At 39.6% G+C, this 25,940-nt stretch overlaps 1 protein-coding gene across 3 annotated transcripts in view; it reads left to right on the top strand.

Moving 5' to 3' along the window:
- Positions 1-25,940, top strand: part of ELMO1 (engulfment and cell motility 1) — a 308,416-nt gene that overhangs the window by 184,841 nt on the left and 97,635 nt on the right. For all 3 annotated transcript variants that reach the window (XM_083880270.1, XM_083880272.1, XM_083880271.1), the window contains one exon: positions 13,485-13,621. In XM_083880270.1, coding sequence (XP_083736396.1) covers positions 13,485-13,621 — 137 coding nt within the window. The remainder of the gene's footprint in view (positions 1-13,484; positions 13,622-25,940) is intronic.

Genomic DNA, 25,940 nt, shown 5'->3' with positions numbered 1-25,940 from the left:
TGTCTTTTTTTTCTACTCTTTTATTTTACAACTGATGAGTCTCAGATAAGAGCAGATTAATTATTTTGATTACTCAAAATCTTTTCAGTACTATACCGTTCTGATTTCCCTGGGCCTCAAAGTCCTTCCTTTATGACAGTCTGATCTTCTCTTATAATACCATCAGCAATGCCACCAGTTTTTGGCTCCAGCAAATTTTGTAGAGTTGCTCTTAGATTTTTGAGAGTTGCTCTTAGATTTTTGAGCCAAAGTCATTAACAAAAATCTGGAGTCTGAAACTGACTTTTGAGAAATTCTAGTGGTACTGCCCTTAGCTTGGTACCTTCCTTTTCCTTTTTTGTCATTTCCATAGGTGGTCTGCACCTCACCCACCACACTGATTCTTGTCTCAAATCCTATTTTGTCTAGATGAATTACTGATTTTCTGCCTGGCACACAGAGTTATATCAAAATATTTTTCTTAAGTCAGACACAGGAGAACTAAATCGTCTGCTGATATCATGCTGATAAAGCCCACCACATTTCACCCATGAGAAACAAGAGTTATTTTGTTAAAGATTAGATGAATCAGACTTGATCCCTTCCTGGTAAGCCTGTGCAATATTTATTCCAGTCTCTATTCACCTCAATATGTTCTTACTTACAAAATTTATTCTGAAGCTGTGCCTGCCATTGAGATCAGCCATGACAATAACTAATTTCACCTTTTCCTCCTCTCTTTGTTAAGTATAAGCCTTGTGTTTGCTTTTTTATTCCTCTTGCATGACAAAGTTATTAAAAATCTGCCTTGCTTGCAAGGCCTCCTATAGGTAAAAGAGAATGGACTTCATGAGGGGAAGGGTGTTTTATGGTGAAGGAAGTGGCATGATTTAAGAAAGAGGATATTTTATATAAATCAGATTCTCTTGCAAATTATATAGCAGTAAGTTTGGCACATAATTGGGATACCTTCATGTGAGCAGCAGTGAAAACAGATGTTTCTGTGAGACCAGAAGCCTTTATGAGGGCATCAAGGAACTGTGGCTATTTACCAGTGTGAACACAAAACTCAGGGACTCAAGTCTCAGTGTGACAGGAGCAAGGTCCTCTGCTGCCCATTCTCTGGGCCCAGGGGAGGCCAGGCACCAGGGCTACAGCACAGAAATGTGACACCCCCAGGTGGCTTTATGTCCCCAACTGTGTGTCTGAGTTGCTCCTTTTTGGGAGGTGGCAGAAATCCCTCCTCTGCTGGTGTGGGTGACCGCTGGAGCACAGCTTTGGCTGGAATGACACTTGTGCTGCCAAAACCCACTGATAGCCTGGACTCATATTTTAAAAATCTTAACTCTGCTGATTTTACTTTCAAAGAAAGGAATGAGAAGGAAAACAAGAAGGCTGTAAGTTTCGGCTTCCTCTTAAATCTACTAGAGAAAAGTGGAACCCCTTGCATCTCATTGTTCGAGGAGGTGTTGGCCTCTGAAATATAAATGGGTAATACAAGAAGAAATCAGTTGAGTCTATTTTGAAATTATTCCAGTTCAAGCTGGAACTCATCTGTTTTCTTTAGGAGTGGGATTGATGCTAATGCTATGTTTGGGATGGAGGAGAGGGAGAGGGAGAAGGAGAGGCTCTCTGACCCTGTGACAGCCAGGTACAGGTACATAGAGTGGTTTGACTGCAAGTTTTCTCCAGCAGGAGCAGAAATATTTGCAATGACCAGGTTATAGTTCTCCAGGCTCAGCAACTTGCAACTGAGGATGGGGTGTTTCCACTTTCGATTGAGTCATTCTGCTGAGCTGCCAAGAGCAATGAACTTCCTAAGTTTGTGCCAGTCCATGCTCAGGAGGTATTTCCAGATATTGAACCAGGTTAGGTTCCAGTTTAAAAATAATCCAAATACAATTCCTAAACCAAAACCTCAAAGGTTTAGAATTCAATTCAGTTCATACTCTCTGTAATTCCCTGCTGGGAAAAACTCCTGGCTGCTGAATTTTAATCTAACACAGGAAAAGTTTCTACTACTTTTTACGAGTTTAAATGGGTAGGAGTTGACACTTATTTTTCTAAAAGCATCAGTCTGGTGTTTCTTTTGCCTTAGTGATTTTGAAACCAACATATCCAACCTGTCCTTCTGGCGATGGAGAAACTTAGCTATTTCTTCAAAAATCCATTTGAAATATGAGTTATTTTTTGATGGTTGGTTTGGAAATGTTATTTCTGTAACTTGTCACAGTAGATTGGGAAACACTTTCCTTTTCCAGATGTATTCCTTCACAGTTTTTGAATTGATGCTAATAACCTGTATATGTCACAGATGGCCAGATTCAGTCAAGAAAATCGGGAAAATTCTTGCTTAGAACATGATGGTATTTTTTCCAGATGAATATATATTGTTAGTTTCTGTTATGAATGAGTTTATTTTAATAAAAGCGAGGATAGTTCACTTGCCTCATATGCAATATCTCTTGAGACATGAGTGAGATAATGCTTTGTAAAAAACCAGCCAAGCAATAATCCTAAATTTTGAGAAGTAATTTTAAATTGAAATGCAGAAACAAAGAGTGGTCTTATATACACAAGATGACTTTCATTTTCCTATCTGAAATTGCTAAGTGTCTGCAATGGGAGTAATAGAAGAGAATTTCTAAGAAGGTTAGCTCAGATCCTTTTTCAAATACAGCCAAAGTCCAACAGAGAAAATTCAGCTGAAGGGTTTTGCTTGGCTCTTTTTTGTTTGTCTGTTTGTTTGTTCTGAGAAATCATTATTTTCATCTTTCTATGTGATTCTCATGCATACAGACATATTTCTGGAGTGAGTGGTAGTACACTTCAGCAAATAAGATCCTCAAGGAAAATTAGGCAATTACTCATGGTCAGGGTGGAATAAAGTGATTGAAAAATATAAATGTATTCAGAAACCTCAAGGCATGATGTAAAAATTACTTTATTCAATTCTTGTAGTCAACAAGGACAAAACAAATAATAGATTTACAATACAAAAGAGAAAACACATGTCAAGTAACAATGACAACAGTAAAACTAGAGACTACACAAGTAATGGAACAAGCTCACAGGGAATACTATACTGTTAATAATACTTGAGACATTATACTGTAGATTCAATTTCATCCTTATTGTCCTGATTCTGATATCTTACAAAGATGTGAGCTCAGCAGTGTGTTGCCTGGGCCTCTTTCCTCTCCCAGTCTCCACTGGTATTCACTTGGTTTATACTCAAGGGCTTTTTATCTCCCAGCATCATGAGGAGACAACCTGCATTACTTCACTTAACCTGAACTAGGTGGTTCTCTAAGCTTCTTTAGAAACTATAAAGTTCAGAGTTATAATGAATTATATCTGTTAGTATACAATGCAAATGCCCTAGGATATAGGGCAGGAATTATTTTCAAAATGTTTGCACTCTTTAGAATACCTTTAAGCAAATGTCCTGTTTTTTCCAGACTAAAATGCAATGTTTTAACAGACTATTTTTTTATAGTGGTATGACTGAAATGCTGGTTTATGTTTCAGCCTATAAAGAAGAGCAATAACATAAAGTAGGGCAATATTACAGCCTAATTAAACATTTCTAAAACATAACATTTGATGACAGCAGTTCTACCTATCCAAAATTATGCTCTGTCAGCTGTAGGATCATACAACTTGGTTCATATTGGTCTATGAAGTGAAAAACTCCAGTGGAGTAACTTATGAGGTGAATGTGCCACTTTGAAAGGTATTATTTAAATAGCCTCTCTTGTTAAGACTGTGGCCTAATTAACTTGTTTTTCCATTTCCTTTTAAGAGGTCGAGCTTAACTTTTGAAGAGTGAGTGTTCACTACTGTCTTTCTAGAGGTTTATTAATGTTCACAAAGCCATTGGCATGTAGAATATTATGGTGATGATCTTGGATAAAAACACTAACAAGCACTGAGGTTCGGTGTTTCCTAAGCAGCTTGCACCCTGCCACATCACTGTTTTCTCATTTTGTGAGTAGCAATTACTCAGTTTGGTCTGTGTTAAAAAGAGTATGCTTCAGTGCTTTTATTTTTGTTCTGTCAGTCTGACTTTAGGACTCTAGCCCAGAGAGTTAAAAACATAATTTACAGATTAACACTGTTTGTAGAGGGAGAAAATAATGTAGGTGGCTGCAGTTAGATAAGTAAAGTGCAGTTTTCACTGTGAGTTAATGACCTTTGCCTCAGCCAGTCCATCTGGGTTCCAGGAAGGATTGGGAGTGGGAAGATTTGCCCACAGATTTCCCCACAGATCACCATGTTGTCACTGCCAAGCTTAGAGTTGCTGGTTGCCTGTGGCAGACCAAGAATGGAATAGAGAGTGGGCTGTAGACATGCTAAGGAGTACTCCCAGCCTGGGGCTTATTGCACAGGATTTTGCCTATGAAGAGTTGTATCCAGCGGCCAGTTTCTTCCTTCTCACATTTTATCATTTTATTTTCACAAAGGTGGCGAGCAGAAAGACATTATTTGGCAATTTAGTGCATGCACGTACAAATATGCATATTTTAAAGGAGGTACAGTTTGTGGAGATGCAGAAGGAGAGGGAGGAGAGGTGTTACTGCTAAGGTGGGATGTCCTTTGTGGGGCTCTAGCAGTGGTGGCACCACGCATATTTTCAAAGAACTCAAGGGCAGATACAAGCTGTGCATCTCCTGATTCTTCAGCAAGCAATTTAGTTTCAGCATAGCTCAGAAAAGATCTGGCATGAAAGATGAGGTGCCATTGCTCTAGGATGTGTGATACAGTGAACTCCCTCAGCTTAATCACAGACAATCTTTTTTTTTATTGATATTGATTTCATTTCCTCCTGTGTCTCTGTCTGTTACCTTGCTTGGCATTTTGAGTATATCTGGGATTGATTCAAAGCAAGTGGTTGAACTGAGTGCTTTTGTCCTGTTCCATTTTCTGTGATGGCAGAGGAGTTGGGTGAGTTTAGTTCACCTTCTAGGTAACTGGACCTTTGTTCTCACAGTTTTTACATTTTGGAAGCTGGCCTGACTGATTAGGCAGGGGCATCAGGCAGCCAGGTGTCTCATACCCCACCATGGGGGCACTGAAGGCAGCCTAACAGCCTGTCATAAAAATGCAGCAGAGCAGGCATCTCATATGCAGACACCTGTGATGGTGAGTACAGACAGTTTGTGCCAGGTCTGCATGGGTAATTCAGTTGTAACCTTTTTTCCTAATAGAAGAATACCTTGGTACCAGGAAAAAAATTATTTTCCTTCCTGACTTGACTATTGGTTTGCTGGAGTCTCTTTTTTTTTTTTTTATGTAGTTGTCCTGCTTTTGCTCACCTGGAAGACCAAATGCACCCAAAAAAAAAAAAAAAATGTTCTTTACTCTAGTTGTTTTACATAAGGACTGCACAGTTTCTTTGCTGGATAGTTTTAAAAATCTGTTTTTAATGAGGAGGTCCTTGTCCCAGAACAGGGAATGGAGGCTGCTTAGGTAGCGAGGGGGAACCTAAAAAAATCCATACACTTCCCAGGCTACTGTTTGCAGTGATGTTCCTGCAGGTTTTCATAGGCTCCCTTAAGTTTTGCTTACAGATGGAGCCTTAGCCAGCTTACTTAATGCAGAATTAATTTTCACTGACAGTTCCTTCCCTCTTGTGAATCAAAACAGCATGGTCTGTATTTCAAATGGTAACCAGAGTACATTCTGGATGAAGTATCTCACAGAGGGTCTTTGGAGAGGTATGAATTATAACCTGTAATACCATCTTTGTAACTTCCTAATAAAGAAAATGAGTAATTAGAGGTAAACGTTTGCTTTTTAGCAAGAATCCCTTCAGGAGGAGAAGCAATAAGCTGGTGCTCTCTAAACCAGCCAGAGTAAGATACAAAAAGTCAGCAATTCTGCCATGAACAGCAGTCTCTCATTGCAGAGCTTGTGGGAGGTGACATCAAGGAGATGCATAAGCAGGGGCAGAGCAAATGTCTGCTTCTTCTGCACCCAGGAACTTCTGACTCCAGCCCTCAGGGTCTGAGGTGCTGCAACAGTTATTAGAAAATGTGCCCGAATGTAGCATTTATCAATAAACTTTGCCAATGGGTATTGTAGGGTTAAAAAGGGTGGCTGCACAGTGATTGTTTTTACACTGCTCTTTATATATGCTGTGTATCTACCTCCCCCATTGCCACTGGCATTCTTCCTGATTTGTCTGGAGGTGAGATTAAGTATAGTTTCTTTGAGGGTTTAAGAGAGAAAGGGTGCAACAGGTAAAGGAACAGGGTATCGACATGGAGCAGATGTGAGGTGCTTCCCTTCACAGGTCTGAGCTTAGCTGGCCTTCTGTCAGTGCCACTACCTGTGTCTGCTGGACTTCAAGTAGAAAATCTGTGGGCCTAGAAATTGTGAGTAATGCTTTTTTGTATGGAGGTTTGATTGGTATTTTTTAAGCTTTCATGTAGCCATCATTACCCTCTGTGCTTAGCAAGATGTCAGGAACCTGACAGAGAAGCAGTGTTAACATTTGTAAGAAAGTTTTGTATAATATGTTTATTTATTAATGAACCTTCTGTAGATTTTTCTTGATATATCTACTTCCCTCTTATTCCATATGTTTGCTAGAAGTAACCATAAAGACTTCTTAGGCCTCAAGTAAATTTCTCATGTTAATCAAGTAATATTCTTGAAGGTCTTCTCCAACGCAGATAACTCTATGATTCTGTACTGTTGTTCAGGGATACTATAAATGTACCAGAGCATAATTAGAGATATGTGCTTGTGGACCTATGTCCTTTTCTTCCCAAAATAATTTTTTTTTTTTTGTATGATGAATTTAAGCCCTTGGTTTTTTTTACAATTTCCACTCTCACAGAGTTTTCTCCTAAAAGTGCATGACTAATTCATATGAAGTGCTCCCTCACTTCTGAAAATAATATTCCAATTTATCCATCAGCTTTTAAAACTACATTTTATTATTGTTATTGGTTACTGCTTTTTTTAGTACTGGAAGTAGTGAAGAAATCAAGAGGGAAGCAGAGAACTTTCCTGTTGCCCAGCAGTATGCTGTGACAGATCGCAGAGGCAGTTCAGATTTATTTATAATTGGCACCTGTTTTGTCACAAACAAAAATAGGCTGCTCTTGAACGAGATGGGGAACTCTTACCAGCATGATGATCTTTGTAATCTTTCTCATTTCCTAGTTGAATATAAGAGCCTTTTTTAAAATTCTCTTTGCACTTTGGCTTTCTGTTTGGATTTCTGAACTACAGTGTTCAGCCTTCAGGTCTGGTGTAAGCAGGTGCAATGAAATCTCTGCATTTACTGAGAGCTGCAAAGGGTCTTTATCGTTACAAAGTCACCCTGGCTGTGTGGACACCACTGGCTCCACTGGTTTCTTTCAGTTCACCATGACTACTGGATGTGGCAGCATGAGTCTCATGCCTTCTTATTGCCACCTCTGGACTGCTGGATCTGTTGGTAATGATGAGAGCAGGGCTTTATGGAGTTGTGCTGCAGTAGTCAGGGTTCTTCTTTCACCATTTTATTTGGGACAGTGGGCGAAGTGGATTTTTAAAGAGTGGCTCCTTTATTTAATGATATATGATATGGTTTTCTGACAAAGCTGCAGTCACCTTTAAAGCAAATCTGGAGAAGTTACTGAAGAACTTGGGGCTTCCTATGCCATGAACATCCTAAACCTGAAGTTTCATGGAATCCTTGTTTCTCATTGCATATTAAAATTTATTCTCAGCCTAAAGAAAGTTGCAGACCGTAGGATGCCTTTTATGTGTGCTTTTATTTCCAGTTTCCCTCTATAGCACCATTATAGATCTCACAGGTTCAGAGAAATGGTATTGCCTTATGTTCTTAGGAGTTTGAGTTGATGGGTTTTGCTGCATGCTTAGCAATTTCTTATCATTTCTATTCCAACTAAATATGTGATCAGGTAAGGTAAAATGTTGAAGCTCTCTTGTAGCCCTGTGTTGCTAGGCAATTTTGGTGGCTTTTGTTCTAATACCAGTTGAGTCTTCTAGAAAGAACTGTTCCCTAGGAAAGAAAACCACACGATTGGCAGCAATATTACTACTTCATTACTGCACTGCCACTGCCAGTGACCTTCCTTGCTTTAAATTACACTGTTTCCCTATCATGTGCCAGAAAGATAGCCAAAGGTTCAAATTATGGCCAGCAGACCACAGGGATCAACAGTTTAGAAAACTTGGCAATCACTGTATTAACGCAGTATTAGGTGCTCTTTTTCTTACATGTTCTTGTATTACTGAGAGAATTTTTGATTGCATATATAAAAACGATCGTGCCAGTAGTTATTTTTACTGTATTGCATTTTCAGGGAGAGGCAGAAATTACAGTGCTTCTCCTCCTGAGAGCTAGTGAGATTTGGTTGCTCTTTGGTCCTTCTCTTATTGGCAAATAATAATCCCAGAGGAGTCCATGCCAAGTGGAGATGATATTTCCAAGGTCCGTATGGCACGATTCACTCATGGATCTTGCTGCACTTCAGAAACTGCAGTGGCTCTTTCCACCCGCCTCCTCTCTGATGAAATATTATCATCTCCATTCTGTGAAATTCAGGAAAACAACTGAAGGGATAAATGACTCACGCTGAATTAAGCAGCAGCTCAGGAAGAGAAAGCACAGCTCTCTTTGAAAATTGGATCACATGGCTCCCAGGTACCTTTCAGACAGGGAGATGTTTTTGAACCCCTCTCTCCCTGGGACTCTGCAAACCAGTTTCCCAAGGTTCTGCATCACTGCTTCCCTTACCTCAAAATTGTTCCTATGCAACATCAGGGTGCTTTTCTTGATGAGTTTGAGGGTGCACAGGATCTGTTAATACCTCCCCTAGCACAGAGGCTGACTCCTCACCACAGGTGTCTGCCTGCCTCTCTGCATGGCAGCATTTTTGCCAAGTGACCATGATTAGATGGCTGACTGAATAACATGATTGATTTAAGCTGACTCCCCGCTTTTGAAATATTTGAGAATACAGAGCAACCTTATCACTTTTATTTATTATCTACTTAATCAGGTCTATTGGAGTTCTGTTTTGTAGAATGATTGTACATAACTGACATCTTTGAATGAAGTGCCTCATTTGTGTTTGTCTTTCATACGCGTTCCCAATTTCATGGCTCCAAGCCTTAAATTTATAGAAAAATGAGTGTTTAACTCACCTCACCTTGATCCCCCATAGTGTCATGAATGGATTTTGTAAATAATGGATTGGGTGGTTCCTAATTTCAAACATTCCCTTCATGATAGATATGGCTTTCATAGCAGTACAATCTTTTTCATCTCTTGAATTCAAGAACATCACAAAGCAGGTCAGAATGACCACATGCCATTTTAGAGACATGGTGGGGAGTGAATAGTAACAACACAGCAGTTTAGCAGAATCAGAAAGAAAGCAGACTTTTCTCAAGATCAAGGGCAGTACCTTGTTTGCAGAGTTGTCTCACTGTGTCTCTGCCTGCTGTTCTAGCTTTGGGAGCAGGGTGATCTTATCTCTGTGTTACTCCCTAGTGTTCCACAAAACAATCTAAGATAAGAAATTGTATTAATCTTTTCCTTCCCTTCCAAGTGGAAACCTCACGTAGAAGATATCTATGTGCAGTCTACTTTTTAACGTGGAGGGAAAATGTAATGAGCCCTTACAGCAATCAGCCAGTTTCTTTTGAACTGGTGGCCTTTTTTTCATACTGTTTTGGACAGTGAGGTGACACAGCAGTCTGCTGTCTGGTCTGGTGCACTGGTCCTTTCCTGGAGTCTGTCTTGCATGGAGAAATCCCTGTTGTCCATGTTCAGTTCCCCACAGCAACTTTGAAATTTAAATCTCTGCTGTACTTCAAGCGAAATACTTATTGAAACATCATCACATAATCTGTGCCCTTTCAAGACAGCCTTATGCAAATATGCAAATACCTAGCTGTTCTTGACACAGCTAAAAGAAATCAACCCTGATAATACTCTGTCTCCTGGGAAAAGAAAAGGTCTTTAGAGATGGGGTACAAAATGAAGGTACAACTCTTCTTTCTCACTTTTCCCCCGTTGTTTTCTACTAATCCACAGGGGAACAATGTAACATGTCAAATCTGTTTACTCCTCAAACAGTCTGGGATGCTTGAATGTCTTTATTGTAATTTAGAAAGCAGCTGACAGAAAAAATTGTGTTGGGTAGACACTAAAAATACACACTGTGGGAACCACAAAAACTTCCAGGTAAAAATTAGCTCTTTTTGCCAGTGGAATTTATGATGAGAAATGAACTAAGCTTCTTTCTCAAAGTTCCACCTATAGTTCAGATAGAAACTTGAGGGACTACTTGTATACTGAGAGGTGGCACATTGATCTACAGCTCCAAGAAGTGTGCCAAGAATGGAAAATCAACAAGATCTTCACCTGATTTATGTAGGCTAGACATCTGTGGCTTGCATTTTGAAGGTGATCTCTCAGAAGCATAATTAAAACTTGATGGTGAATAATCATGATGATTTGTGTCCCCATATTGCAACCATGTGGGTGTTTTTATGTGGTTGTAAATGTGGTTGGTCCCTGCTTGTGAAAATAATGGTTTGAAAGTACTGGGCTTAAAGGCCAGAATTTTGCACACAGCTCTTATGCAGAAGGTGTCCAAATTTTTCCAAGACTAGAGCTCTGTTTCAGTTTAGAACTAGTCAAATTGCAAGTTAGTGAAAAAATAAATTCAAGAAGTTTTGAATTATTTAAACCGGGCAGCCTCTAAATCTACTCACTCAGTGATCTGATATTAGAAATGCTGACTTGGGGTTGGAGAGTGGGCAAAGACAGCAGTTTGTAACTTAGTCTTACCTTGGTCACCACAATAGCAACCGCAGCATCACCTTTTCCTTCATCCTCAACTCACCTGTCAAAAGGAAAAAGGAAGTATTGGGACAAGGGTTATCCTTCATTAGATATTTAAACACTCTGAGCAGATTTAACTAGAGCTGCAACCTTTAGATTTTTCCATTGAATTCTATGATTTTATATTAGTGTGGATAGAATTTTCAAGGCATACAAAAGGCTACTGCTGAAACAGACTGGATTTCTTTTTTCTCTGTTATCTGGATGATTGTGGGAATTTTGAAGGAGCTGTTTCTCACTGGGTTTCGAATTATTCCTAGGATTTGATTTGTGCTTTAAGATATTCATCCTGCCTTCTAACAGGCCCAACTTTCACCATTTATGTCAGCAACAGTGATTTTTACTCTTTCATTTTGCAACTGAAAGGCATAAAACACCATCCATTGCCTACTTTAAAAATAAGGTGGGGAGAGGTGGCCTCTCTAATTCTGCATTCAGAACAGCCCACATAGTAGATACAGTGTGAGGCTGATTATCATAAGGAGCCTGAGTTAGAACCAATGATCAATTTTCTGAGAATCCCTAGCCTTTCTATTAATTTTGATTTATTGATTTTTATGAGCAGGAGCAGTGAGAAGCTCAGGCTTTGAGGAGGATCAGAAAGGCCAGTGCGTGTCGAGGGTTATTGCCTTGTTTCGTGCTGTGATTTATACAGTGAAGGTACTGGCTGCATTCTTCTGCTTGGTATTATTTTATTTCTACTCATCATTATAGTATTTCATGACTTAAAGACAAGTGCCCTCTGTTCTGTTGTGTCTCTGACATTATTACAGGCTGAAGGGTCTGATTATTGGAAGCGCTGAGCCCTTGCAGCTCCAGTGGAATGAATGGAAGCTGCAGGTGCTCTGAAAAGCATGCCTGAGGCATTTTGTTCTTTGGAGGGGATTGAGTTGTTTCTCATAAATATAAGTCTCTGCTTTGACTAATTCCCCCTTGACTGCAAATCCTTTGAAGTAAATGGAGTTTACTTGATTAGAATTAAACCTGTGCTCCTAATTTAACTCCCATCCTTTCCATGTAGATGAAGAATTGATTAGATCTTAGTAAATCTGATGTTAAAATTAGGCTTCAAATTTACGAATTAGCTCCAGAGTTTTGCTTTCTAATTGGAATACTGCATGCTGGGAAAGATCAGAAACCTTTCAGAAACCTTTTTTTTTTTTTTTTTTTTTTTTTTTTTTTTTTTTTTTTTTGTGGGTTCAGGTGTTTCTAAACACAGTTCATGTTCCTGCAGCAGAGCTGATGGTGTAGCAGAGGTAACTAAACACACTGAAAGGAGAGTTTTGTGCCTAGAAGAGGGACCAAGACCAAATGTCTTCAGCTGGTGCAGAGTCAGTCTGCCTGAGTCATTCACATCCTCCTGCACAGAGTCTTAATTCTAATTTGTCCAGTTCCAGTGAGAGAAAGTGGATGTCAGACAGCGATTCAGCCTCAGGAAAATGTGATTTATCCCAGTGCTTTATAATTCAGTTGTTCTTGCACAGGAGGAGGTTTGCCTAAGTAGTGGCTGTTTGATCCTGAAGTAAGGAAAGGTGCTGCTGTTAAAGCATATGAGTGACTGCTGGAAAAGTTCAAAGGAGAATTCATGAAGGGTGGGGGGAAAGCTGAAGCTGAGAGGTTTGGGGACTAGGTATATAAAGAAAGCTTATTCAGCTTGACTTTTTTTCTTTGCCTTTTTAAGAACACAGATATGCAAACTACTGATGTAGTCCTGCAAGTCATGGCAGAGTTTAAAGATTCTTTTCAGTCCTTGGCTAAAGGCCCTTCTCTAGTCAGGTTGCTCAGATGTGCCCTGAGGTCAGCACTGCTTCAGTCCTTAGTTTTTGAAAATTCATTCTTTGCTCAAGGAGAATCGCAGCACACTCCTGCATTTCCATTTTGGGATCACCACTACAGTGTTCCTTCATTTTTTTACTTCCTTAAAGCCAGTATTTGATCAAAAATAAGGAAGTTTGGGGATTGTTTTTTGGTTTTGTTTGGTTGGTTTTTATTATGTTTGTCTCAGAAAAGGGATAGATTATAGAAGATCCATTGCTTTTGATTCTGGTTGTTTTCAAATAACAAATTTAATCAGTTATATTCTCGTCTCTAGATCTGTCAACATTTTTCTTGTTACCTCTGTACAATATGGTAGATCATCTGCCATGTCAGTAGAGCTTCACATTTCAGTGTGTACATTAATCTAATCCTGTTTTGTGAGTGATGGGCCCTGGTGTTTGGTTCTCAGCAGGCAAGATGGACCTTGCTGTTATAGCAGTGGGGAAGGCTCTTGTTTTGATGAGGAGAACTGTGTTTTTTCCCTTTGTCTCTCTGTCCCAGATTAAGCAATAAAACTTGGCACAAACAAAAAATGTTGAGACAATATTCAGGCAAACAGGTAGTTGCTTCCTCTTCTTGCTGTTGGTCCCCTAAAGACAAGGGCCTATATTGTGTTTTGTTGTCTTTAAGACTGTAGACCAAGGCTGGCTTTTCACAATAGTGTTTTGACATCTTTTGCTCCAAGAACTGGGATTTCACTCAAACACACTACTTTCTCAATTTCATGGGTGATTGTATTTTACATTTATTTTTTAAGCTCCTGCCTGTACATGTTTTATTCCACCCCCCCTTGTTTTTCTGTTTTTAGCCAGTGAGACCTGCAACGATTTCCATCCCATGTTCTTCACCCATGACAGATCGTTTGAGGAGTTCTTCTGTATCTGCATTCAGCTTTTGAACAAGACATGGAAGGAAATGAGGGCAACTTCAGAAGACTTTAACAAGGCAAGAAAAAGGGTGGGGTGGGAATAACTGGGCAGAATGGTGAAACACGACAATATATTCATCCCTAGAGGCACAGGGATTTACTAATTCCCATTCTGCTGAAGGTCTAGAGATTTATCTCTTTAGACGCTTTGCACATTGCAATGCCAGCATTTAGAAAGTGGTGGATAAAGGATGGAAGATGTAAGGAGATTCATAGACCTTTTTCAGTCATTTTGCACTGCAGACTACGAGACTAAAATCCTGGCTTGAGGGGAAATTCTGCCTTTTTATGTTAGTAATATTATGCTGAAGTGCTGCAGCCTCCAAGGTTGTAAATAATGCAGAGAGAGTACTGCAGTGATAATTCTGTGCATCCTTTTCATTTCATGTGAGCACTAAAGTGATAAAATATTCAAGAGTGGACACAATCATGACAGAATGCTGTGCAGTTTAGCCTGCTCAAACAAAAACAAAATCAAAAAACCCCCAAACCAACCAATGAACCAAAAAACCCAAACCAACCAATGAAAAAAAACCAACCCAAACCCCACAAACAAACAAAACCTGAAAACCAGTGAAATAAAAATTCAACCAAAAAGCTCCTCAATAAGAATTCTGGAAGCTTCAGCCAATCTCCTGACCCTCAAAAAAGCAATAAAGAACAGGTCTGTCTTAGTGGTCCCTAGACATCCAATTTTTACCCAATTAGCCATGAGGATGAACAGTATCTCTGGCATTTTCTAAGAATGACAAATTCATGCTTGTGGTCAGCTGTCATTCCTATCTTTGTTGGGATCCTTTTTCTGGATCTTGAGGCTCTCCCTGGGAGATGTTGGTTATAGAATGCTGGTTGGGAATGAAAAGTGAGACTGCTGCTCTGTCGACAAGTGCCTTATAAGTGCTCTGAAGTCACCAGGCTCAAATGTTATGATAGAGCCAATAGGAATGAGCATACCTGATTTCTAATTGGAACTGTCTATTACTGAAGTGGTCCCAATGTCCGTTTTCTACTTCAGAGTGAAGGTGAATTTTTAGGTCACAGTGAGGAATAACCTTTTTTGAGTTCTTCAGGCCAGTTAGTTGGCAGCAGTACCAGAGCCCTGGCTAAAGAGAGAAAGGAAGTCCAATATGCACACTGTCATAGCCAGATGGCCTGGAGCCTTGTTGTTACGTGGAATTTCTGACATGCTTCTCCTGCCTCGTGACCCAAGAAACACAGAAGGAGCAATAGCCAGATAATTCACTGAACATTATTTGGTTGCTAAAATCAAGGGCTTAAAAAGCAACTTTATAAAGCCTAGTTTTTAATATGTGGTTGTTTTAAATAAATGTATTAACAGCTGCCTATTACTTACAGACCTTCTATCTCAGTAGAAGAAGGATTTGTCTGCATAATTTCCCACAACTTGAGTTGAAATATTATTAACAATCCTAGGGAATTCAGATAAAGGATGGTTCCATTTCTGGCACCAGCCCAAGTCACTCTACAAGGAAAACAAAGACATTTACTTTGCAGTGTTAGGCATTGTTGTGGAGGTTCATAGGGAGATTAGGGAGTTTTTTCTCTGATATGACTAGTTTGCTGTTTGTGTTTTCTGTTGCTGATAGTCCTGCAAATTAACCTATCAGTTCTATCAGGTTCAGTAACATTGGCACTGTGTCTTATTGCATGTGTCATTGAAGACATGGGCAATTCTTAACTCAGTGGGGCAAACCTGAAATATTTGCCATTGGGATACCAGGGTTTGTATCTGGTCGTGGCACTGTGTTACATGATCCTGAACCCAGCATCTCTGCCTGCAGAAATCACTCTTGATTTTGTAACTGTTTCTGTAAAGGGCAGGGAATGCTAAGCTCTTGCGTCTCTCATTTCTAACACTTCTCTAATTATGTTTTGCTTATCTAAGTCCTTTCTTGGAGTCATAAGGAGATTTTTGTGCTCTTATCCCCTTCAAATGACATATAGTGGTGATGTGAATTACTCAGCTGGTAAACATCTGAAGGGATCTGTGAGTGAAGCAAACTGTGTTGCTGTGTGGGCTCATGAAGCACTTGAGGGTTTGTGGGGGCTGATATGTTATATGGTGGTACCCAAGGTTTACCCAAGGTTGGTAGGTGACAGCTGCCAGTGCAGCCTGTGGCTTTACCAAACTAAACACCACCATTTTTCATCCTTACCTGGCAAGAGGCTTTGGTGATCACAGCATGTTAATATTCTGTCTGCATCTTCCCTGAGTCCTAAGGGTACCCAATTCTATGGAGTCACTTTTGAAAACTTGGCAGGCAAGGGCCACGTGGGCCCAGGGAGCATTCAGCCCATCCCTGCAGAAGTGAATGGGAAGACAGCAGACCTCACAAGATGCAGTAATTTACTTGTGTGGAAAAAAAAAATAAAATCTTCCATCTTCTCTTTGTGTTACTATTTTTCAGTTTCAACAACTTGATTGTCATGGTAGTGTATGAAACACAACTTTGTTATGGTTTACTATCCCCCTGCCTGCTGGGATCATTTGTTTTATTCCTTTCTCCATCCCTTCCTTCCTTAAAACCTCCAAAACAAAATTGGAGGCTCTCAGTATATTGATTGGTAACTCTTGAGATCTGGAAATTCTGCTAGAAAATCTAGACTGCTTGCTTTGATGTTTAATCCTAATTGAAGGAAAGGAGCTTTTTATTTTATTTTCAAACTTTTGATTAATCACAGTAGCTTGTACATTGGGGGTCTGTAGGAGGTCTGTTTGCACATACAGAGAATTATTTCCTCCTCTCTTGAACTGGGAAATGACAGGCACTAAAAGAGGCGAGGTGATTGAATTTCCCCTCAGGTTTCAGTGCCTGCTCTCAAGGGTTCTTTAAGCCACATATTAAGATTTCTTTTTGATGACAAAATGGCATACTGTGTCATCATGGTTCTTCAATTTATGTTGTGGAGATTCTACACAGGTTTGTTCATTTTAAAGTTTCAAAAATAATTAAACCAGCACTTTGCTCATGGTTGGAAGAGTTTTATGGTAATTTAGTGAAACATTTATGATCTCATGCTTTTTCCAATTCTCATTCATTAAAAGAGACATGTTTTGTCAACTCTTGCATGAAAAAAGTCCTTTAATGTCTTTGGTGATAGTATGGCACTGTCAGACCTAAAACCTTTTTTTCAGTCTCTCTATATACTAGTAGACATCTGAATAGAATAATTCAGACAGGCAGCTAAGCTTATATTATGCCTTTGTAACATTTTAAGACATGCATAATTCATGTTTTGTGAGTTTCCTAGAGAAATTAAGATGCAGTTGTATAGATAGACGTGCAAGTAGCAACAATTCCATTTGAAGCCTTTTTGTTTTTATTTGAGCCTACAGATGATCAAAGGACACTTTACAAGTTTCCCCAAAGTCATTTGTGAGCAGAGAGCGTGGTTTATGGCTTTGAAAATATATTCTAGTCTCCAAGCTTTACATACTTCTACATGTTTTATTAAAGCAGAAGAAAGCATTGTGTATTGATTTTTGGAGTCAGTGCTGACTGTAAGAAAGCTGGCCTGAGTTATCTCACATCCAGCATCTAGAAACCTTCATCAGCAGCCTGCCCATTTAAATAGGTGTCCATCAGTCAGATTTCCATCATGTAGGAACAACCTACACTCTGTTCAGGGTAATCAGCTTCTGCTGCCATGCAGACTGAGACATACTTAAATTGGTTTGGGGTTTATTGTTTATTTTTAATACGATGGTAGGTGAAATTCAAAGTACCCACCTGTGAGTAAAATTCCTCCCATGGGGCCAAATGAAAGCATACTCCCAAAGGAAAATTTTTTGTTGATCCCCACTAGATGTACTTTAGTAAATGCACCTGGATTGCCTTATGTGGATTTATATTGTGATTGCTATCTCTTTAATGATCATCTCATAAAGTAGACATATTGTTTCTTGGCATACAAGGAGACAGCAAGTAGGACATTGTATAAGGGACAAGATTATCCTCTTAACTCTGGTTTCCAGAGATTTCAGTCAGCTGCTTTTAGTGAGTTTGAAGTTCACATTCTAATAGGGGGAAGGGTGAGCAAATGGATTATTTTAATTGCAGCCATAGCTTGTCTTATTGAACCTGCAGAACAGAGTGAGCAATTTGCTAATTCTGTACCTAGTGTTGTACCATCTTAAAGAAAGCAGATTAAGAATAAATATAACTGTTTCCAGTCCCAGTGGAAAGATAAAGACAAAATTTTTTTACTTGCCTAGCAGAGTGTCAAAGCTGCATTTCTAGAGAATGGGCACAATGTAGCTGCTTTTATTAGTGTATTATGGTTGTAGTTGTTGGGCTTTAGGTGACCAAAAATGACTACTTATAACAAGATGCAGATTATCATCGCAATGTGGCTAAAGTTAAATAGGAGAAGCCAAAACTGAAAAACTGTAAGTACTGTGATATAAGGTTCTTGAAAACAAAATCCACTGCATTCGGTAGAACTACAGGTCTAAGGAATAGGAAAGTGGGACAAGGTTGGCTAATGATGCTGCCAATGCATTTTTCTTATTACTTAGAGATTTAGTTAATTTGCCCTCTGGACATATGCTTGAGATCATCACAGTATAAAACATGAGCTTTTAAATATTTTATGAAAAAGTATTTTGTAATAAGAATATGTATTAATATTATATAATATAGACGAAGAAGAAAATATTTTGTAATAAGAAAAATATTCTCAGAAACCTCAAAAAACTGGTTTCAGCATTCAGCTAGTTCCATTTCACAGTGGCAAACCTGGTGAGGAACTGCCCTTGTGGTATCTGGCTATTTCAGGGACTCACCAAGCTGCAGCACCAAATCCCCCTGCAGCAGGGGGGTCTGCTCAGCAAGATGATAAAACACGTCACTGACAGGCATGCACATAATAAACTGCCTTTGTGGTGATCAGAAGAGTAGACATTGTTCACAGCGGCAACAGATGCAAACAATAAATGCCCTACGTGAGTTCTGTAATTAAATAGCAAAGCAAACACAGAGGCATTTGATAACCACAAAAGATGTTTATGGCTCATGCTCAGACTCTGCGAACATTTTTCCTTGCTCACTGACAAGATAACAGAAAAGGTAACCAAGCGTAACATAAAAATGAAAAATACCATTTCCTTCCTCAGTGGAGGTTTGGAAATGCCATGCCATAGGTTTTTCATCTTCTCCAGTGTTGTCATGTCTTCGGCAGCTGTAGGGATGAATAATTGTGGAAGGCTGAGTTCAAAATATGACTAAGTGTTCAAAGACAGGCTCTTAAGAAGCAAACTTTTGTGAGCAGTGGTTTGTGTGAAAACCTGTGTGGTGGGCCAAACCCACCATCAGATAATGTGTTACCCAGGAGGAAGCAAAGGCCTATGGGGTCATTTTGAAAGGTCAGAGTAGCAACGTGGCAGAGGAGCTGTCACCAAATTTACTGAGTCCACTGCAAACTGGGGAGACTCGAGGAGCAGACTCTGCAGAGATCCTGTCCAAAATGCCTCCCTGGCTGCAACCCTGTTGTCCTAATGCTAGTCCTTGCCATGGCAGCTCTGGGCCTGACCTGGAATTGACAGGACTTTGCCTCACTCCTGTGATAGCAGCAGGTCCCCAGCATGCTCAAGTGATCCCCTCTAGTGGCACTAACAATATTCTGCACTTTTCTGCTCCTTGCAGGCTTGGCCAAGACCTGATAAACCACACTTTACAGGAAGGAGGCAAAGGCACCCAGAGCTGAAGTGCTTTGGCAGTGAAGCAGCTGCAGGGTCAAAATTAGAACCAGGATGTCTGGCCACTCACTCCAGCCTCCTCCATTCCCCTGCCACAGATGCAGTAGCAGCCCTAGCCCCAAAGGGGTGCTTTCCTCTCTCTGTGCCTCTCTTTCCCCCCACTCAGCTGCACAGGGAGGCTTGGAGAAGGATGGCAAATGGTAGCTTCAGAAAAATGAAAGAAGCATTACCTCAAACAAGAGAAAAAATAATTCAGACAAAGTTGAAAGTAAAATCCTTTGGTCAGTCTTTACACCTGTTTGCCACTTCTTTTTGAATTCAATGCAAGAAGAAAGAAAAGGAATGATAAATAGCTCTTCACAGATGTCCTCCAAAGCATTATTGTTTTCTTATGAGTCTGAAGCAGATGAATTTAACTTCTTTTGGGAGAAGCTTTGGAAGGCTTTTCTGTTTGCATTTTACTGTTGGGAAATGTCGGAATGATTGCACCTCTCTGTTAGCTTTATTGCACCTTCCCTTGAGAACGCTTTGTTTGTATCAGTCAGGGATATTGCAAATAAATTATTCTCACACAAAATGAATTTACTATTCCCCAGGCTGGGGCAGATTAGCACAAATTAAATCCCACATTTTCACACCTGAGGCCAATAGCACTTTATTAACTTTTATTGGAAACAGATAATTGCTATAAATATGTTCTATCATTAATTGTGTAATGCACAAATCTATAAAAAATTTGTGGCAATTAACATTTTGCAAGTCTGCTGCATAGATTACAGAGAAAATGAGACTTTTTAATTGAAGAAATTACTCCTTTCAAATACAATAGGAATTTTTTAGAAAGCATAATTTGGGTGCAGAAAAATTGTCAGGTCTATTCCATTAACAACCTCTTTCTTGAGAATGGTCTTTTTTGAGCAGTGCAATTGGATGTGATGCAGAGAGAGCCTGTTTAAGAGCTTTCCCTAGCATTTGGTCAATGTTTCCTCTATGCTTTTTGTGACCTGGATATTCCAAATGTATGCCTTCATCAGCTGCTCATTTAGGAACGGCTCTGTTTAGTCTTCTCCATCTCTGTGCATTTATCTCCACCTGTCAGATACCCAAATGTGTCCCATAGCACTCATCTGCTGCTCCTGGCTGCAGGAACCTGAGAAGGGATGTTTAAGATGCTGAAGAGGCATCTTTCCATTTACTGAGGCATCAGTCTGTAAAAATCAGATTTGTGTATTCATATCCCAAAAAATCAGGCCTGTCAAGCTCGAAAGAGCTGAACAACAGTATCAAATTTTTAAATCTTGATGTTTGCTTCCTTTTGAAAAATTTTCTGTCTGAACTAGCATTGTCAAGAATGCAAATACATTTTAAAAAATTAATTTGTGAAAATTAAGTACTTAGGCTGCATAATGAAGGAGTCTAATTTGCCCTTTTCTGCACTTTGTAGCACATGAACTATTTTTCTAGTTCAAGACTTTCTTCATTTAACATAGTATCTTTACTATTTTCTGTCTTTGCCACAAGGCTTTGGAAGTCTTTAGTAGCAGGGTCATATCTAGTTACAGATGAACAATCCTTCTCCAGTGATCACATGCACAGTGATTTCATGGAAGGCATAGCCTTAAAAGGAAAAGCATTTTCAAGCTTGATTTCTGCCCATTTATATGCTAGGATGAGTGCACCAACAAAGAGATGGATTCTTCAAGCCAAAAATCAAGGAAAAGAAAGGATGTCTCAACAAAACATCTGTTATTTAATGCAAGAAAAGAGTATTTTCGTGTAATCCATTCCTTGACTAGCAGCTTGTCTTGTCCTTTCCCTAGTGATGAAAGGCTGTGTTGGTTTCAGCAGTGGAATCTCTTATTTGTGGAAAACCTAGCCATCATTGGCAGAGGGGATTTTATCCTCCAGATTTCTAGTGAAGTCTGTGTGTTACTGTAGAACACATACAGGTCTGTGTAACACCCCAGAGATGATAATTTTTAAAGCTGCTGGTACTTTGTACTTTCAAAGCACTCCTCATTTTCATCTCAGTGGGTGCTGATCAAACCAATAAACTTTCTCAGGCTTCAAAAAGATGATTGAGTGGGAAACCTGATAACCAGAGGAGAAACACTGAGTGTAGGTTATCTGTGCTAACCGCTCCTTTTCTACTCCACAGAAACCTTTTGCACTGGAAAAAAATGACTCAGTTGCATGTAGAGTGTGTTAGTCATGAAGGGAAATGATATAACCTAACTGGAACTGTCATCAAAACAGCGTATTTTGTGATATTGCCCCTGTCATTCCTGTCTAAAAGTGTGGATAATAATCAGATCCCAGGAACCACTCTTGTCTCTGTATTTTTATTTATTCTTTCTAGGATATGTTTTTGTAGTACAGTTAAATCAGAGGTGCATGGCATATGGCTTTTTGCTGCATGAATTGCTGCTGATGTGAATGTCAGTGGGCATATAATACCAGATTTTCACTTTGTGAATCACAATGCATGGAATTCAGTCTGAGAGCTCCCCAGACTATAGACCTTATTATAGGCAAATAAAAAAGGGAAGGAAGCAGGGAGAGGTGATGTCTCAGATATTTTGTTTCAGTTGAAATGAGGTTATCGTGATGAATGATGCAGCTGACAATGAGATTTTTATAACCTCTCTTGGAGCAGCAGAAGAGCTTGTATTATTGTTGGTTTGCTTTAAGTAATTGTAATCTAAATAGCACCATGGTTGAAAAGAGCAGCAGAAATCTTTCATATGTATCTGGTAAGCAAAGCCAGGACGCTTATTTGTTTTTGTCTCATCTGTCCTTATACAAATGTCCTTCATTGTTTGCAGCTTACATCTCGCGTATTGTCTTGATTGAATATGTCAGTCACCATTAAAGAGGCGTTTGCCAGTCAGTGGCTGCTGATGCCTGTCTCTATTTTTAGCACATGAGGTAACTGGCCAGCATCTGACGAGCTGATCCTGTTACCCAGTGCACCAGTGTAAATTAAGGTTGGCTGTGAGAGAGGCAGATGGGAGGGAGGGCTGCTGGAAGGCAGGAGGAGAGGAGAGGAGAGGAGAGGAGAGGAGAGGAGAGGAGAGGAGAGGAGAGGAGAGGAGAGGAGAGGAGAGGAGAGGAGAGGAGAGGAGAGGAGAGGAGAGGAGAGGAGAGGAGACGATGGTGTGTGGGGGCAGATGGGCTCTCTCCTCCTCTCCTTGACCCACATCAGCTATCTCAATCCCTGTCCACACCATGCACACTGGGCCAACACAGGTGCTTGCCTCTGCTGGCTCTCTGTTGGTTACCTTTATTAGGTGGTCACAGGTTAAACTGGGCTTTGGTGTGCTAATGTGAACTGTCCTCAAGTTCCCAGACACTAAATGAGAGAGAAAACAGAGGTGAGGGGTTTAGCATGTACTTTCTGCAGGAAGTGTTAGGTTTTGCCCCACTGAGTATTTGGCCTTGAGACCACAGCAGAGGCAGAGTTGTTATTTGGGATGGTAGTGAAGCTCTAGACATGTGAACTTGGGTTTTACCACATTTCCACTGAGAGCAAAATAGCTTAGTGCAGGATGGAAGGTGTATGTGCCTCTGAAAGTGGTAAGGCTCTTTTTTCTTTGCCCTTTCCCCTCTTTACTGTGGATTTGAATAATATGCAAAAAATCTTGTGGATTTATTAATGACTAAAATGTAATTTATTGGGAGGTTCCATCCCAGTATCTCAAGTTTCCTTTATATGTTGGTCATGGTAAGCAGAGAAGCAAGGTCTCCAGTAATACATATGAAAGCTTAGGAATATGGTCTTAAGTACTGAGCACAGGAATGGAGACAGATTGGATACTATGAAGTATATTGACCCAAACAACATGGAGAGGTGAAGGGACAAATGTCAGGATCTTTGACAAACACATTTGTGTAAATGATTAAAGATCTTGATATGTCAGCTGAAGATATTTGTGCCATGGTCATGAAACTGAAATGCTCAAGAACCAATCCTTGCATTCACAATGTCAAGTCTACTTCTAAAAGACTTCTGTGAAAATATCTGAAGAAATAGCTTCCACACAGGGTTTGAATTTTATGGTAATTTTTTTTCTCTTAAGACTTGTCTTCAGATTTCGACCATCAGTTTTCTGTCTTGGAGAAACTGGCTGATCTTTGTTGTGTTGCTGATAAGAGAACCCCAGGAGCAAGAGCTTAAAAATTACAGATCTATCCATTTTGCTTGAATAGTACATGCTGCCTAGAACTTTTTGTTGTACTTAACCAAGAGCCCAAAGAAAACCACAGAGCTCATCATATCATTGTCACGTTGTCAGCCTCCTCAGAAGCAATTGACCAGCCCTTCACAGTGAAAATAACATCTCTAAAGTCACCAAGTGGAAAAATGAAACATCCTTGTTTTTGTAAAATCAGATGTGTGAGATAAGGAATGTAATCTCATAGCTGTCAAGATTTTAAGATTCCTTCCAAGAACTCATTTTTATGTAAGCTAGGGTTCTGGAAATTGCTAAAGGACTGTTTCCTTCCCTAGGGATCTGGAAGTTATTAAAGGGCTGCTTTCTTCCAGTGATTTTCTTTTTTAATCTGATTGTCATATAACTGGTACTACTTCTTCATTTTAAGGCCTATATGTGATTTCTTTTTTTTTTTTTTTTTTTTTTTTTTTTTTTTTTTTTTACGAGTTAGTGACTGGATGTAGCAATCTTACTGAATTTCTCTGTTTTAAGTGAAGTTTCCTTTAGCTTCTCTTGGTGTTCAGTACTCCAATCTCCAACAAGATTTATTCCCCCAGACTTTCTTTCTGCCTGTCCTTTTCCCTTGGAACAATGGCATGGCTCATAGTACTTCCACCTGCCCTAAGGAGGGTGTTAATGGCTTTTCTCACTTTCTAGCTGAGGACACCTGCTGACTACTTTGGGCAGCCACATCTGTCAAGACATCAGGAAAGACTCTTTCACAGGTCATAGAATATTGGAAACCAGTTTTGGGAGCCAGGATGGGTGTTACTGGCAGCTACGTATTTTCACCACTGGTAGAAATTTTGAAGGCCACTGTTAAAATTGTGAAGTCAAAATTACATGTGCACATGTGTTTCTTATTCCTAGAAATTTATCCATGTGGACAAAAAAGTCTTACCTCAGAAGAAGTGGTATAAATACAACATTTTAATATGGTGGAGAACAGGATATTCCTTTCTCTAGCCTAATTCTGCACACAGTGGACTTCAAAGTTTAATTTACTTAGAGAAAAGAACTGTCTCCACCAATATGGATGAACTTCAGGTAAAAGGTACTGTATATGTGCAGCTTGAAAATGGTTTCAGTTATATACATGGCCTAAATGGCCCTTTGCTGTTTAAAATCTTTCAAGTTACCAGGCAAAGTCTTTAAACTGGTGGTTCTACTTGAGGAAAAAAGAAAGAAAATGTCTCCATAAAACTTATTTACCTTTGCATGGGTTAAGGGTGTTTTATTGCCTTGTTGATTTTAAGCTCCAAAGTACAGGATGTTTCATAGCTGCTCAATTTGCCTTAGTTATTATAATTTGCAAGAGTTTGATGATTCTAATTTCCTTCTCTACGCTTCTTGATTTTAGTACTAGAGTAACACTTCAGTATCTTGTATTGATTTTTATGATGGCCGGGTTTTTGACATTAATTTCTCCAGATATTTTCTTTGATGCTAAAAGCTGAGGATGGGTGAGTGGCAAAGCAAATTGAGGACTCAGAAAGGCTAATTTCATGTTTTACAAATATCATTGTAGGTGCTTGATTGTAGGATGGTCTCTGGGCTGATGAGTACCATGAATCACCAGTGCACCCTTGTGTGGTGTGGACTAACTGCGCACTGCATGAGCTAAAGCACAGCTAGCGTGGCAGAGGAAGGGATTATTTCCACCACCTTGGCCTTTATGAGGCATCAGCTGGAAGGCTGTGTCCAGTTTTGTGCCCTAGAAATGGGGAGAAACTGATGAGATGGATCTAGTTCAGCAAAAGGCTATCAGGATGGAGCATGTGGTGTTCAAAGGGAATGTGAAGGAACTGGATTTGTTTATCCTGGAAAAGGCTGGATCCAGAGAGGATCCAATTGTACCTTCTGCCATTGTTTGAATAAGGATGAGGAGAAGATGCACACCCTTCTCAGAAGTACAGAGAGAAAGAAGAAAATTAAGGGAAATCATGGAAATGAAGGAAATTAAGGTAACTGATAGCATGGAAGGATAAAATATCCCCAACCACTGATATGCAGCTCTTAAACCAGTTGCATAGAGAGATTATAAAATGTTTATCCTTGGAGAAAAACAAAACTTGCCCAGAGTGGCCCTGAGGAACCTGACTTAAGTATGAAATTACCCTTGAAATGCAGAACTGGATGCCTACAACTGTCTAGCAACCTGAATTATTCTGTAGTTTTATGGGTAAAAACTACTTTTTCATGCAATAGGATATCTTTTTCAAATAGGAAGAAACAGTAATTCGTATCATTAATCATCGTTGAAACAAACTCAGATGAAGTGTCAGCCAAACTCATAAATTTTTGCTAATGTTAAATAAAGTGTAAAAGATCCTTGTGATGGATTCCATAGCCACTTTAAGAAGTCAGGCTTTCCCCATTAACTGTGGTGATCCCTTTAAAGCA

This window comes from Zosterops lateralis (genome assembly GCF_965231275.1).
Source record: "Zosterops lateralis genome assembly, chromosome: 1".
Lineage (NCBI taxonomy): Eukaryota > Metazoa > Chordata > Aves > Passeriformes > Zosteropidae > Zosterops > Zosterops lateralis.
The sequence above is the reverse complement of the archived record's forward strand: the minus strand, read 5'-3'. Positions and strand labels throughout refer to the sequence as shown.